Genomic DNA, 15825 nt, shown 5'->3' on the forward strand with positions numbered 1-15825 from the left:
GTGCAGTGAAATGCTGGAGGAAGCAGTGCTGAGCTTTGGTTTTTCCCATAAAATGGGCGCATGTTCAATATGCTAAAAATAGCCTTGAAAGACGTTCCCAGCACGGAGCTTTGGAGGGGAGCTGTATTAGCCCCACACACTACGCTGAGTTCCACACTTCTCCAACTCTTACCTATTACATCCATCTTGCACAGTAAATCATCAGAAATGACGTTTCTTCAATAACAGTGTGAGGGGACCGCAGAAACCCTTTTAAGCTTCTTATGTTCGTATGATTAATATAGTGGAACAGTGTAGAACAGTCGCAATACAGTGATGCATTGTCAAATGTGTCACTTTTTTTAACCATTGCATAGAAATAATGTGTACTTTTCAGAACTTTTCTGTATTTTCAACTGAATTTGAAGCTGCTTCCCTTTATTATGTCCTTACTGCATCAGCCAGCCTATCCCAAGGGCTTATCCTACACACCTTCTGCCTTCTGTTGAAGTGACATGTTCCTGGTGTCTGAGCCCCTCTCCCGTGCAGGCTTATTTTCCATATATTTAATAGCAAAAGCCCTGTAACCAAGCAGTGAGTCTGACGAGAGTGCGCCCCAGTGAGGCTGACGAGAGTGCGCCCCAGTGAGTCTGACGAGAGTGCGCCCCAGTGAGGCTGACGAGAGTGCGCCCCAGTGAGGCTGACGAGAGTGTGCCCCAGTGAGTCTGACGAGAGTGCGCCCCAGTGAGTCTGACGAGAGTGCGCCCCAGTGAGTCTGACGAGAGTGCGCCCCAGTGAGTCTGACGAGAGTGCGCCCCAGTGAGTCTGACGAGAGTGCGCCCCAGTGAGTCTGACGAGAGTGCGCCCCAGTGAGGCTGACGAGAGTGCGCCCCAGTGAGGCTGACGAGAGTGCGCCCCAGTGAGGCTGACGAGAGTGCGCCCCAGTGAGGCTGACGAGAGTGCGCCTCAGTGAGGCTGTTGACATTGTGCCCCAGTGAGTCTGTTGACATTGTGCCCCAGTGAGTCTGTTGACATTGTGCCCCAGGCTCCACCAGCACATCCTCCCAGGCAGGAGGAGAGGAAGAGGAACAGGGTGGGGGTCAGAGGATTGGAAAAGAAAAGCAGACAGCATGCTGTGGACAGACAGAGATGTAGCAGAGGAGGTGGAGGTGGAGAGAGAGCGAGAGGTGATTGCTACGGAAGAGTGCGGAAAAGCAACAGCAAGCAGCAGACGTGTCATCGGCGTGTTATCGGCATGTCCTCGACTTTGAGCTCATGCGTCAAGCCTTTGCCACGTCTGAGACAGTGATGCATTTGTAGTCAACTCCTCTTTACCACAATCTCTCTCGCACGAGAGAACAGGTCATCTCCCTGTCCACACAAGGGATGCTCCTAAAAGGGCTTAAATGGTCTGATAACCATTTATCAGTAATTCAGAACTTATCACAGTTCAGATCAGGAGCACAAAAGGAGCCACAACGAAGCACAGAACCACATGATGTTGGGTAACCAGGCAGGGGCACAGAGATTTGTCACTCTGGTCTCGCTCACGTGGCATAGCTTGGTGATTTACGACAAGAACACGACAGGTAGTTTCACTTCCTAAGTTTACTTGTGTTGTCTGACCTATTGGAAGTGCTCATACTCAATCAGGCGGGGTGTTGATGTTCAGCACATATTGTCGTTTGGAAAAGCGATGTGAGGAACAGCTGCGGTCTCATAGATGGCTACTGTTCAAACACACTCATAAAGCAGCCAGTGTAACGGAGCATTCGGCTGGCTCACTAGATAAATGAGAGCCTGCACACCTTCTCCATCGTATTCTGCCACACTACAGAAAATGCTCTTCATCACTATTTACAGCCCTGCTTTTGCCAGAATGTGCAGCAGTGTGTGTGTGTGTGTGTGTGTGTGAGAGAGAGAGAGAGATAGAGAGAGAGAGTTTGCAAACATGAGAAATGTGAGAAGGCAGCAGGCTTTTTGCTGGTTGTCACTTAGAAACCAAAGCCAGACCAGTGGGTCTTGCCTGGATTTGGGGCTGGCGTTTGTATTGAAATATGAATATAAGATTTTATTGAATTACACAATATTAACATGAACACATGTTATTTGTATAATTATAATAAACGAGGGGGTGTGTGTGTGTGTGTGTGTGTGTGTGTGTGTGTGTGTGTGTGTGTGTGTGTGTGTGTGTGTGTGTGTGTTCTTAACCCTGTTCTTCTCTCTCACTGCATTGGTCAGACTGGGAGGCGAGGGTAGACAGTCATGGCCGTGTGTTTTACGTGGATCATGTAAACCGGACCACCACCTGGCAAAGGCCCAGCCATGCACCAAAGTGCCCTGGTATGCACAGATCCAACTCCATCCAGCAGATGGAGCAACTCAACAGGAGGTACTGCTTCCCCAAGAATTCATAAATGTATGGAGAATTCATAAATTATGCATAGCAGAATATATATTTAATAGTTTTGATCATTTAGAAGTATATGGTAATAATGCATTATTCACACTTTCTTGGATATCTGCACTGTCTGCACATCTGCATATTGCAAATATGCAAATATATATATAAGGTAATGTATCTCACTCTATAACACTGTGTGTTGTGCCAAATTAGCACCTGAACCATTATCAACCAGAATTATTAAGAGGTGTTCTTAAATGTAATTCTGATATGCAATATGTTGTATGATGTGATGTACATAAGATTTTATATTACATAGCACAAAGTCTTTGTCCATCAGCATCAACCTTCCTGACTTATTAGTCTGGGATAGGAAACTTAAAGGGTTTCTATAAAGATGTGATGAGTTGCATGGTATGGTGCCATCTAGAGGATGTATCTGTAAGTGCACAATTTATTTATCAGTTGCCCTTTTATTGTTCCAAATGATCATTGACTTCTCTTCATGACAGACTTTAGGAATCTGTGCATCTAAGCCAAGACATTTGTGATATCTAATTTCAAATTCTATCAATAATGTCTCATTACAGTGCTTCAGTTAAATTGCCACTGAAACATCCTCCTCAGTGATGCTCTGGCGTGGCATGTGTTTTGCCAAGAGTGAAATGGGATGTGTGTGTGTCTGTGTGTGTCAGTGTGTGTGTGTGTGTGTTCTCTTTGGCATGTGTGTGGACTTCTGTCACACACAGAGGGCTGAAAGATCTCAGATGATTATAGTTTTTAACAATTACATCATAGTGGTCTACCATCACACATGTATAATTCTGAATGTGAGGTCCAGCTTTGAGACCCTGAACACATCGTGCATGTTCAGACCCCCGTGCTCCTGTGCTGCTGCTGAACGAACCCTGTAGCCAGACAGCAGACGCAGTGCCGGCATCTCTGTCCTCCCTTCTGCTGCTCAGGTATCAGAACATCCAGAGGACGATGGCCAGTGAGGAGGAGCAGGGAGGCCAGAGAATGGAGAGCAGCAGTGGCAGCACCGAGCTGGAGATCAGCCTACCCCCTCAGCCCACTGGTACCGACCCAACACCCATCTCCCCTGCTGCCTGCTCGGCTGTGGGCCCAACACTGATTCTCTCTGATTCGCTTCCAGGATGCCACTCTGGCTAAAGATTATGTTTTGTATATTTTAAATAATCTTAAATTAATTCAAAAGGCTGCATATTTATTTGGGGGGGGGCATGAATCAGAAATCTGTGAATGTAAGACTAGATGTGATTAGATGCGTTTTAAACTCATCTCTGAGCATTAGGACATTGCTGTGTGGATGACATGCAGTACTGCAGTGTCTTGGATGCTTGTAGGAATGAGTGCAAGGAGCAAAGTATTATACCATTATATTCTGGTGAAACTTAAGCCATTGCAATAAGAACCCTCACAACTAAATATATTTCTCCGGCCAGCCTACAAAATCATAACAAGCACATGCTGAATGCATGCACAGGTCTATCATTCATATAGTTTAGGCCCTGTTATCAGGTCTTTATGCCAGTGTGTTGTTGTTCAGATGTGCGGAGAGAAGGCTCCTCCCCCTTCTCCTCCTCCTCCTCCTCACCAGTCACCAGTCAGAAGGTGACGCAGCTCCTGCAGTGCCCAGCAGTGAAGTTTGTCACCCACCCAGAATTCTTCACCGCACTCCATGCCAACTACGTGAGTAACGGGGCCACAGCTGCTGTGTGGTGTGAGAGCTACATCCTTCTGCATGTTGAGGGAGAAACTACGGGGACTCGTGTGGGACATGCCATGACTGAGCTGATGGCACCAGTGGTGCATTCTTCAAGCACAAGCGGATGCTGATTGAAGATGCATTTGTACAGGACCTTTTCAATCGATTTGAGGAGAACGCTAGGCTTCCTGCGTTTGCATTTTTAAAGCGAGTGTGAGTTTAAAGTGTTAAAGGGAGACAGATGGAGATAAATGCCCTAAATTAGAAGTGTCTGTATATACTGTGTGCGTGTGGGTGTGGGTATGTGTGTGTGTGTGTGTGTGTGTGTACATGTGTTGTGTGCGTGTAGAGAATTTTATAGGATTACATTTTTCTTTACCCAAGTTATATGGATTTATGTGTCCAGCTGTTTGTACTGATGAATATAAAACATAGATACATTTTTTGTGTTATGTATCTTCTCAGTACTTTGTGATAACATGGCCCCATCGTGTGGCCTACAGACACCAGCAGAATCCTTTTATGCTGTCAGTGTCATTGTGTTAACATATTGCCTATGGCTAAGTCATAAGGCCATGAAACCACATTCATGTAATTCTCAACTGTTCCGTCTTCATTTTCCCTGTGTGTGTAAACACAAAGAAACAAGACATGTACACACACACACACACACACACACACACACAGGCAGCCACATTCACACCTTGCTGTGTTTCATTTGCAGGGAGCCTATCGGATGTTTACCAGTAGTACTTGCCTGAAGCACATGATTCTGAAAATCCGGCGAGATGCACGCAACTTTGAACGCTACCAACATAACCGTGACCTCGTCACATTCCTCAACAAGTTCTCAGACACCCAGCTGGAGCTCCCCAGGGGCTGGGAGATCAAAACAGACCCCCAGGGCAAGGTGGGCCCACCCACATCGTCAGAAACACACCCAACAGCCTCCAGAACCATAATGCATGGAAATTCTCAGCATGGAAATTCATATAAAGAGACTATTAAAATTATCTTCCCACTTTACTGCACTGACATCTTTTCTCTACTTGTTGCTTTTCTAGTCATTCTTTGTGGACCACAACAGTCGAGCCACCACGTTCATTGATCCCAGAATCCCCTTTCAGAATGGGCGACTGCCTAATCATCTCACACACAGGCAACACCTGCACAGACTGCGCAGCTACAGTGCTGGAGAGGTGGATGTACACACACACACACACACACACACACACACAAGTATGCCTACACAAACGCACACCCATCACACACCCACACACATGCATGTGCACACTGTTGCCAGAGTGATGGAGTGTCGAGCACTGAGGTGTGTGTGTGTGTGTGTTTTTCACATAGGCATCTGATGTGTCTCGGAGCAGGGGCGCCTCTCTCATGGCCCGGTCCGGTAACAGCCTGGTAGCAGCCATCAGGAGCCAGCACCAGCATGAATCTGTTCCCTTAGGTCAGTCCACACACACTCACATACCTGCGTACGGAAACACACACTTTCACATACTCATCTCAGTTTACGAAGAGAAACAAGGCATGACAGAACAGGTCCTTTAAAAGCATGGAGATTTTTTAGGACATTATTTACAATGGTTTACAGCATGTTATATTTCACACAGGAATAGAAATCAAATGCAGTATACATACATAAAGTAGTGTTTACAAAAAGTCCTGAGTGAAAATTTTGAAGCACATTTAATTGTGAATGTAAAGAATGTAATTGCTACACAAAGACTCCTTCTAAAGAAAGAAACCCAATGGTCTTGTGGAACCATTATTTGTTACTCAAACACATCAACACCGTTACTTGTTACACAGACACATCAACACCGTTACTTGTTACACAGACACATCAACACCGTTACTTATTACTCAGACACATCAACACCGTTACTTATTACTCAGACACATCAACACCGTTACTTGTTACACAGATACATCAACACCGTTACTTGTTACACAGACACATCAACACCGTTACTTGTTACACAGACACATCAACACCGTTACTTATTACTCAGACACATCAACACCGTTACTTGTTACACAGACACATCAACACCGTTACTTGTTACTCAGACACATCAACACCGTTACTTGTTACTCAAACACATCAACACCGTTACTTGTTACACAGACACATCAACACCGTTACTTGTTACACAGACACATCAACACCGTTACTTGTTACTCAAACACATCAACACCGTTACGTGTTACTCAAACACATCAACACCGTTACATGTTACTCAAACACATCAACACCGTTACGTGTTACTCAAACACATCAACACCGTTACGTGTTACTCAAACACATCAACGCCGTTACATGTTACTCAAACACATGCTTCTGTCTGTACAATAATCCCCTTCCCCTTATTCTATAGCATACAGTGAGAAGATTGTGGCGTTCCTCCGACAACCAAACGTCCTAGAGATGCTGCAGGAGAGGCAGCCAAGTTTAACCCGCAATCACACACTCAGGTGAGGAAGACCATAATGATGATCTGATGATGTGTTCAATAAGAATGTAAATGCAAGATCTATTTTTACAAGAGTATAATGAGTATAATATAATATGAAGAGTATTTGGACTACATTTTAAAAGACAATAGAACACTCATCAGAAGCATTGTCATCTTTTTGACTAAATTCTTTATAAATGCTACATATTCAGCACCGAACACCATGCTAACAACAAAGTTTGTATGCTGAGTCAGCGGTTTCTGTTGAACTTGGTGTATAATTACGCGAGCATTAAGACGGATCTCTATCTCATGAATATGCACTCCTTAAAAGCATTCCTGAACACAGACTATCACTGCCCCATTCAGTAAAGTGAAGTGCATTACCACCATTAAAAGCAATTAACCATCCACCAGCTTTTCACATCTAGTCAAGAGACAACATAAAAAGGGAGATGAGTCCTGACTGCCTTTCACATTTAAATGATATTTAAATTGCCTAATTTAAATACCCTATATGAACACGCTGTATTTAAATCAAATTTAAATACCCCATATGAACACTCTGTATTTCATTCTCGCAGAGAGAAGATCCACTACATCCGGACAGAGGGACCTCAAGGTGTGGAGAGGCTCTCGTGCGATGCGGACCTGGTTATGCTCTTAAGGTGCAATCACTTCTCTGTCCTGCCAAATAAGGTTACAAGAAGAAGAACACTGACTTATGTCACTCGCAGCTGCGCAAGCACGCAAGCCTTCAGTAACATAGCGAAGCTTCCCTGCAAATACAGCTGCAGCCACGAGTCACACCAAGACTCTAGTCGCTGATTGTATCGCTGCCTCTTTCATAATGTTTGGTGAATCGATGTGATCTACAATGTATTATATTTATGTAATAAATGAATATTTATGAGCCAGAGTTGGACTAAATGCTGGTCCAGAACCCCCACCCTGGAGTGCCTGCAGCTTAGTCTCCCCTCTCCTCTTTCCCCTCTCCCCTCTCCTTTCTCCTCTCTCCTCTCTCCCCTCTCTTCCCTGTAGCTTGTTTGAAGAGGAGATCATGTCGCACATCCCAACTCACCTCTTCCATCCTGGCCTCAACTTCTCTCCACGGTGCTCTCCTGGATCGTCACCCCAGAACTCACCAGGTGTGTGCACGTGACACTGTGTGTCTGAGCATGGCATGTGTTCATGGACTATCACATTTAGACTTGCTTTTTTATATCACAGAACATCTCTAGAACAACATGTGTATGTTCTGTACACATTTTGTTTATAAAAAATTAAAAAAAACACCAAAAAACAAACTAAACTCAAAATTACATGTTTACTTGGTGCCTCTGACAAACCAATTCAATCCATTTCTTAATTACATGAAATGGAAGTGATTAATGATTCTGGCTCCCAAACTCAGTGATTTCACATTCTTTCTTTCATGTTTCCTGACCAAGACTCAGAGTGATTGGTGTTCAAACACCACAATGTTACATTGCTCTTCTAATCTCAGACCATCTGTACATTCTTTGTCTCCACCCTGACTCTCATCTCTAATTTAGAAAATAACCTGCAATATCAGCAAATCTTTCATGCGTAGTCATGCATAATAAGTAGCATAAACCTAAATATGGTAAGCTGTGCTTTGAAGTATGCTTCAATCCACATTCTCTCTCCCTCCCATTCTCTATTCTCTCTCTCCCTCCCATTCTCTTCTCTCTCTCTCTCTCTCTCTCTCTCTCTCTCCCTCCCTCCCTCTCTCTCTCTCTCTCTCTCGCAGACACTCACATGCGCGTGCACACACACACACACACACACACACACACACACACACACACACACACACACACACACACACACACACAACCATGTAATACCACACACTGGACTGTCTGTTGTATACATGCAGCAGCTGACACACTTTTCCTTCATGCCGGAGCTAATTTGCTAGACGTTTTTGCTGCCTTCCACTATTGATGCGGGCCTTGGACTCACTCAGGCACCTCGATGCAATATCCATCAGTAGCATCCCGCTGTGCCCTAAGCTCTCCAGCATTAGTGGAATGAGTGTGTGCAGCGTGTCTCGTAGAGGGGGGTCTGACGGCTGCTGGGTGGGGAATTCACAAGCCTGCTTTTAAATGAAATGATATCACAGCATGGTAGGAATAATTTTACCCATCTAAAAAGCTAGTACTGAGGACATCATCATTTGCATATGTGTGAAGTATGGAGTATGACAAGTGCAGTGCGTATTTTAGTCCTCTAAAAAATGTGCAGATTTAGCCCCATAACCTACATGTAACTGTGTTTCTCTTTGTGTCTGCGTGTGATGTGACAGGACCTCAGAGAGCCAGAGCGCCAGCACCATACCGCAGAGACTTTGAAGCCAAGCTGCGTAATTTCTACAGGAAGCTTGAGGCGAAGGGCTATGGCCAAGGGCCAGGGAAAATCAAGTAAGAGTGTCTTTGCATGGGAGGGCCTGGTTTTTCAAAAATAAATATCCCACTAATGCCAATTCATGCTAAAGGCTGATCATCCGAAGAGATCATCTGCTTGAAGGCACCTTTAACCAGGTGATGGCGTACTCTCGCAAGGAGCTCCAGAGGAACAAGCTGTACATCACCTTTGTGGGAGAGGAGGGGTATGTCCCCCTGTTGGTGGTCACCTTCATGTGACTGTGTTTATGTAATATGACATTTGAACTTTTCTGGAATCAAAATAGTCAACAATAATCAAAGTAGTAACATATCAACATCTTTCACTGATTTTTGTTGTTGAAAAAAGCTTCTGATATATCTGATATAAAGTTTGATTTATAAATAATAGAGTTGCTGGGATTTATTTTGAGTTTCTGTCATTTATTATTTATGATTATTTCGCCTAATCGAACAAACTTTCTTAACCTACTTCTCGTGCTTTTATTTTGTTACATGGCATGGTGCTGTAAGCTTGCTTCCAGTAACTCTGTTTGCATTGGTGCAGTCTGGACTACAGCGGTCCTTCGCGAGAGTTCTTCTTCCTGCTGTCGCAGGAGCTCTTTAACCCTTACTACGGCCTGTTTGAGTACTCGGCCAACGACACCTACACTGTGCAGATTAGCCCCATGTCTGCCTTCGTAGAGAACCATCTAGAATGGTGAGATCGTTCATGCATCCTCTCGTATGTCTCACAAAGAAAGAAAGACAGACTGACACACACACACACACCCACACCGCTCTGTTTTTCATGGCTCTTGTCGATGTGGCAGGCAGTAATGAAACTGTACTGTGTGATGACCATGCGAAGAATGTCTCGACATTTGTTTTTGGGTCACTTATTGTGGCTGACAGTTAAAATGTCGTTTCTGTTGAGAAAATTACAGTGGTTGTGAAGGAAGGGGAAAGCAAATGTGTCTCAAATCAACAGGGTGGAAACTGTGATCCCAAGGCCTGTGACACATGTGCCCTCTCTCACGTTTCAGAGATTAAAAGAGTGACAAACAGAAACATTTAATTGAAGAAAAATAACTATAAAAATGAAAACTTTCTCTTAGCTCTAAAAAGCACAATATTTGAATGATACACACATGAAGACTTGAATCCCAAGATCATAGACAGAAATGTGCCAATGGCAGTCATTAAGTAAATAAAAAAGCACTAACTTTATTAGAAACACCTACCTTATACTTACCGTGACAGGCCACTTTTTAAGTAGCTCGATGTTAAAGGTGCATTTTTAAGACGTGTGTTTTACTATTTGGCTTAGGTGGGCTTTCCAGAAACCTACCAATAATAAAGGGATAGAGGACAGTCAAGATAGGCCAATAGGAGGACTATATAGTACAGTGGCTGCCAGGTGTATATAAGTAATCTAATGTCTCTTGGCTAACGCTGTCCTTCCCGCAGGTTCCGCTTTAGTGGGCGTATTCTGGGTCTGGCACTGATCCATCAGTACCTGCTGGATGCTTTCTTTACACGGCCGTTCTACAAGGCCCTTCTCCGGCTGTGAGTCTGGCCTTTCATTGTTCTCTGGACACAGAGTGTTTGACTACGTTTATGTACATTGGTCTGATTGTGTTGACAAACCTGTGTCATATTACCTGTTTTATATAAAATAACACATGCGTTGTTGTTTTTATATGTAGCACATGCCAAGTTGATGTCTGCATCCACTTAAATTGTTGGTAACTGTGTAAGCTTGTGTGTGTATCTTACCTTCTGCAGGCCGACTGATCTGAGTGATTTAGAATATCTGGATGAGGAGTTTCACCAGAGCCTTCAGTGGATGAAGGATAATAACATCACAGACATCCTGGACCTGACGTTCACTGTGAACGAGGAGGTATTTGGACAGGTAACGGAGAGAGAGCTGAAGTCAGGAGGGACCAACATCCAGGTGACGGAGAAGAACAAGAAGGAGTACATTGAACGAATGGCCAAGTGGCGGGTGGAGAGGGGAGTGGTGCAGCAAACAGAAGCGCTGGTCCGGGGGTTCTTCGAGGTGAGATCCCTGGAGAACGCTGGAGTATTTTCATTTTGCATTCTGTTCAGACAAATACCTGCACTATGCTTTTATGATAATTTAGCTAGTTGTCTGTTTTTCAAGATTAGTAAATAAAATAATACAAATTCAGCAGACGTTAATAAATCTTTATTACCAAAAAACTACCCAGTTAATTTTTCTTCAACTGAGATTCCATTGTCTGGTAGAACATGGTATTGTCTGGTAGCACATGTGACTCTGTCAGCATCTCGAAGGCCAATAGGTAAAATATTATATAATATATTCAGCATATATTAATAATAATATGAAATATATGAAATTTGAAATAATGAAACAACATTGTCTCACATGATTGAATATCTAAGGGTATCCTATCAAGTAGCATTTCAGGTATGTATGGTGATCATTGATTCATTGTTTTTTCTGTTCAGGTTGTAGACTCACGTCTGGTATCAGTTTTTGATGCTCGGGAGCTGGAGCTGGTCATTGCAGGGACAGCAGAAATTGATCTGATTGACTGGAGGTCCAACACGGAATACAGAGGAGGTAATAATGTAATGTTTCAATAAGCAGTAGTTACCCAAGAGTCAGAAAATTGAGTCTGAGTGTGAGTCTGAGCTGACTGTTATATGCATACACATATGCGTTCCCTTGAGTCAGCTAACCTCCTGTTGTTTCATGGGAACCATTCCTTCTGTTGGTTAATGTGAGTCACATTTATGACTTTTAATGTCATTTGAATGACATGTTCATGGGAACAAATGAAAACATTTAAAAATCTGTCAGAGACAAGTGAAATGGCCTGGTGGTGATATCCAGCCTTGAACTCAACCCCCCACCCCCCAAATACAGCTACATGACTTTCCATGGTGCAAATATCTATAAAAGTCCATATATCATTAACCTCTTTGTGACCGCCGGGACACTCATTTGGACCTCATTACGGCCAAAGCTTTTAATTGCTTATCATCTACTCCATTTGAGCTGTTTGACCCTCTTTCCTCGAGACCTCTGCTATAATTCACCATGGAAAGCCCACAATGCCTACAACCCCATTTTCCCACTTCTGCTGCCAAAATAAATAGACTTTGTCTCTTTCTCATAGTGCACCAGCATTGATTGAACTTTTTTGGTAGTAAATCATACACCTTTAAAAACTTTTTTGACCTCTGTGGCTTGGCAGTTGCATGGTGTTGGAATGCCCACCCACTTTACTGTTGATTTTCATTTGATTGATTGTTTAGGTGTCACGTTTCCTCCATGTTTTCAGAGGCAGTCGGCCTTTCTCAGGTGATTTACATGTGCTCTTGGTATTGACAGAATGAACTGCATTACATCTTACCTCCTCTTCTCTGCTTTCCTTTTCCCTCCTTTTCTCTTCTCCTCTTTTCTCATCTTGTCTCCTCTTGCGCATCATTTCTACCCAGGCTTCCACGATGGACACCTTGTGATCCGCTGGTTCTGGGGGGCGGTGGAACGCTTCAATAATGAACAGAAGCTGCGTCTGCTGCAGTTCGTGACGGGCACGTCCAGCGTGCCTTACGAGGGCTTTGCATCGCTGCGTGGGAGCAACGGGCCCCGCCGCTTCTGCATTGAGAAATGGGGAAAGATCACCTCCTTACCCAGGTATGACACATCACATGTCTCCGCTCATGCTCAAAATTCTCTCCTGAGCAATTTTTGAACTTTGGGAAAATTATGCATTTACTAAACCTTAGTGTCTGAGCTTGTACCACACACTAGACACCCAGACCAGTGATGAGGAAATGTATTGTGAAACTGTACATGTTTTTGAGCATGTTTTACCGCTATGAATATCATGAAGTCAGTTGCTGGGAAAAAATTAAAAATTGCACATGGTACTTCTCTAATTTTTTTTACAGTTTTTTGTCCATGTTGATGTGTCATTTACCAGCAGGACATACTATACATCAGTTCCACCTTCTCAAACTTAAAAATAGCTACAGAGAGATCTTAGCCTAGAGATCTTTGGTTTGACATTAGACGTGTGACTAACTCTGACGCATTATCATGCATTATGACGCATGTTCTTTTGAGCTGAAGGACAGTGTTCACTCAAATCATGGCCAAGGAATGCCTCGTGAGTCCTGACTTGCAGTACTTAAATGGCTTTAAGAGGTTTATGATGCCATATGCTCTCATTAAGTGAGATCTAACTGACATTTCAGCATCATAGCTGTTTTTAACTGACTTTTCAAAGGTCATGGCTGGATTTTGGATGAAACTTGGGTGGGGGAGTGTCTGACCTGCTTCTTACAGCTATTCCTCACATATGATCTTGGAACACATACTTAATAAATGGACATTTGTGTTCTGTTTATATGGTGTTTCTCCTTTTTACTTCTATATTTGGTAAAATGTTAATCTTTTTCTGTTGATCATGAACTTGAGTGGGCAGTACTTTATATGAAGTCAATTGCATTGCATCTCTATCAGAGTGGAATATTTTATTCAATATATTAAATATTTTTATTCAATGTACTGTCTCTTTCAGTGTTTATATTCACTTTGGTTAGACCTGTAAATCAAGCTGCCCTGAGTTGACAAAGTGTCATCCTAAAATTGTTCCATTTAAAAAGTTTTACGCATAATGGTTCACATTGAAACGTCATTTCTGCTCTGCCAAGCTGGAAAGTGGGAGAAGCAACAGACCACAAGCCAGCCCTGTCAGCACTAAGCCGTCTTAGTAAGCTCATATTTCGCTGTCACAGAAAGAGCTTGCTTGTTTTTGGCATTGTGTGGAAGGACAGCCTAAACTCAATAAGGGCAAGCCAAAGGAAAGTATGGGGGGTATTCTGTGTTTCAGCATTACATGTCATCAAATGGCTAGATGCACAATAGTGTTCACCTTAATGTACTCATTACAAAATGCACAATTGTTATATATGCAGTCAAATATGTTCATATATGAACACATGCTCTGCAGGTTTTCATGCACAGTACATTCATGAGGCTAATACAGCCCTTGAAAGTATATTGGTATAAAATCATTTGTTTGACGTTTGACTTTTTGTTTGTTTTTTCAGGGCCCACACGTGCTTTAACCGCCTTGATCTGCCTCCATACCCTTCGTACACCATGCTGTATGAAAAACTGCTGATTGCTGTAGAGGAGACCAGCACTTTTGGTCTGGAGTAAAAAAAATACATCTGGGACACTAAACAGACTATTTTCTAAATATACCGTAATTTTCAGTTACACTATCCTCAAGATACTATTGTTTTATAACTGAATAAATCTGGGGAATTATGTGATATTATGTAAAATGTTCGAGATGACTTGCATGGAATAATTAGCAGATCTATTGTACATATTGTACTACAATGAGTTTGAGGGAGGGGGAACGCTAAATTGTGTAGTAAAACCTGCGTCCAGCCTACCGTGTCCAGCTGAGGGACTGAATTTACCTGCTACTGTTCCATTTTCTGTGCCATGTTACTAATGAGGCTTCATTACGTTCCTTTGCTCATGTCCTCTGATCATGCATGACTGACATAACCCACATGACAGTTTGTCAATGACCTGCAAGGACCTCTTGAAAAAAGCAAATTACATTCACTACTTATGTTTTGTTCTGCTAAGTGTCTGTGAACATAATTTTTTATAGTTTGCAATTGTCATAATTATATTAGATTTTTCAAACCACCACCTATGGCAGTTTGAGATTGGAGACCAAATGTGAAGTGAGTTGTCAGCCTACAGTTCATGTATTCTGTTCACTTGGAAATAGTAGACATCTAATCAGAGTGATCTTATGGATACCTTGAGGAACTCATCCTGGCAAGACACTATTAAAGGTTTCCTTAACTAAACAATATCCAAACAATGGTCTTGGTTAAGTGCAAAAAGAAATGTTATTATGCATGTCTTTCCCTGGCTGCTGGCTCAGGTTTTTGTCCCAGAACTGATTTGGATGCATTCAGAAATCTTGTTGAGCTGGTTAAAGTAAGTGAATTTACAGCTTATCAGGTCAAATACGAATGTGTAAGGGCTCTGTAGTTGAGTGCTTTATTCCCAACTCCAAGATAACACTGTAGATGCTCCCACAGAAGCTGTTTGAGTTCTTCATTGAGAAGTTAGAGAAGATGAAGCTGCACAGTAAAAGGCCTGATGCCTTTGATTTATCTCCTCATTTCTATGCACATTCAGATAATGACCAATCTGCCTCTAGATAGATAGATAGATAGATACATACATACATACATACATACATAAACAAAAAATAGATAAACAAATAATGAATAAAAAGCTTCTTTTTCTTTAAATCTCAGTACATTTATTTACAAAGTCCCTGCTGGAGTCCACCACATGGTTTAAAATGACCCAATGAAGAAACATACTGACATTATTCATTCTAAATATACAACCAAAAAGAAAAGGTATATTCCATAATCTTTATAAGACTATAGGGAACCTTTTTAAATCTTAAGATTAACATGCCTTTATCTTTCCAATGAAAACACATTCATCATAATGTGGAACACTGTAATGTCCAAGACTTTCCATATTACTAAGCCCTGTACTAAACCCTAATTTTTAGAACTATGGAATTATTATAATTGGCAATTGGTCAACTCCCTTATTTATATTCTAATAATTTATTCTTAGTGAAAATATTAATCCAGTTATGTCTGTCACATTTAACATGGTTTCATTGGACACCCACTGGGTGACAGCAGCTGGGTTATTATTTTAAAGGGACCATTAATAGTGAATGTAGAACAGTTAACAATGTTACACTC

At 42.4% G+C, this 15825-nt stretch overlaps 1 protein-coding gene across 7 annotated transcripts in view; it reads left to right on the forward strand.

The window, feature by feature from the left end:
• The window catches only part of hecw1a (HECT, C2 and WW domain containing E3 ubiquitin protein ligase 1a), a 57327-nt gene extending 41985 nt beyond the window's left edge, over positions 1-15342 (forward strand). For all 7 annotated transcript variants that reach the window (XM_076971365.1, XM_076971370.1, XM_076971364.1 and 4 more), the window contains 17 exons: positions 2221-2371; positions 3349-3461; positions 3954-4096; positions 4837-5022; positions 5177-5311; positions 5469-5574; positions 6509-6605; positions 7171-7254; positions 7628-7734; positions 8919-9033; positions 9108-9221; positions 9563-9715; positions 10465-10563; positions 10783-11059; positions 11494-11608; positions 12490-12688; positions 14110-15342. In XM_076971365.1, coding sequence (XP_076827480.1) covers positions 2221-2371; positions 3349-3461; positions 3954-4096; positions 4837-5022; positions 5177-5311; positions 5469-5574; positions 6509-6605; positions 7171-7254; positions 7628-7734; positions 8919-9033; positions 9108-9221; positions 9563-9715; positions 10465-10563; positions 10783-11059; positions 11494-11608; positions 12490-12688; positions 14110-14221 — 2306 coding nt within the window. In that variant the 3' untranslated portion in view covers positions 14222-15342. The remainder of the gene's footprint in view (positions 1-2220; positions 2372-3348; positions 3462-3953; positions 4097-4836; positions 5023-5176; positions 5312-5468; positions 5575-6508; positions 6606-7170; positions 7255-7627; positions 7735-8918; positions 9034-9107; positions 9222-9562; positions 9716-10464; positions 10564-10782; positions 11060-11493; positions 11609-12489; positions 12689-14109) is intronic.
• Positions 15343-15825: the final 483 nt, after the last annotated feature.

This window comes from Brachyhypopomus gauderio, chromosome 13 (genome assembly GCF_052324685.1).
Source record: "Brachyhypopomus gauderio isolate BG-103 chromosome 13, BGAUD_0.2, whole genome shotgun sequence".
NCBI classification, from domain to species: Eukaryota; Metazoa; Chordata; class Actinopteri; order Gymnotiformes; family Hypopomidae; genus Brachyhypopomus; species Brachyhypopomus gauderio.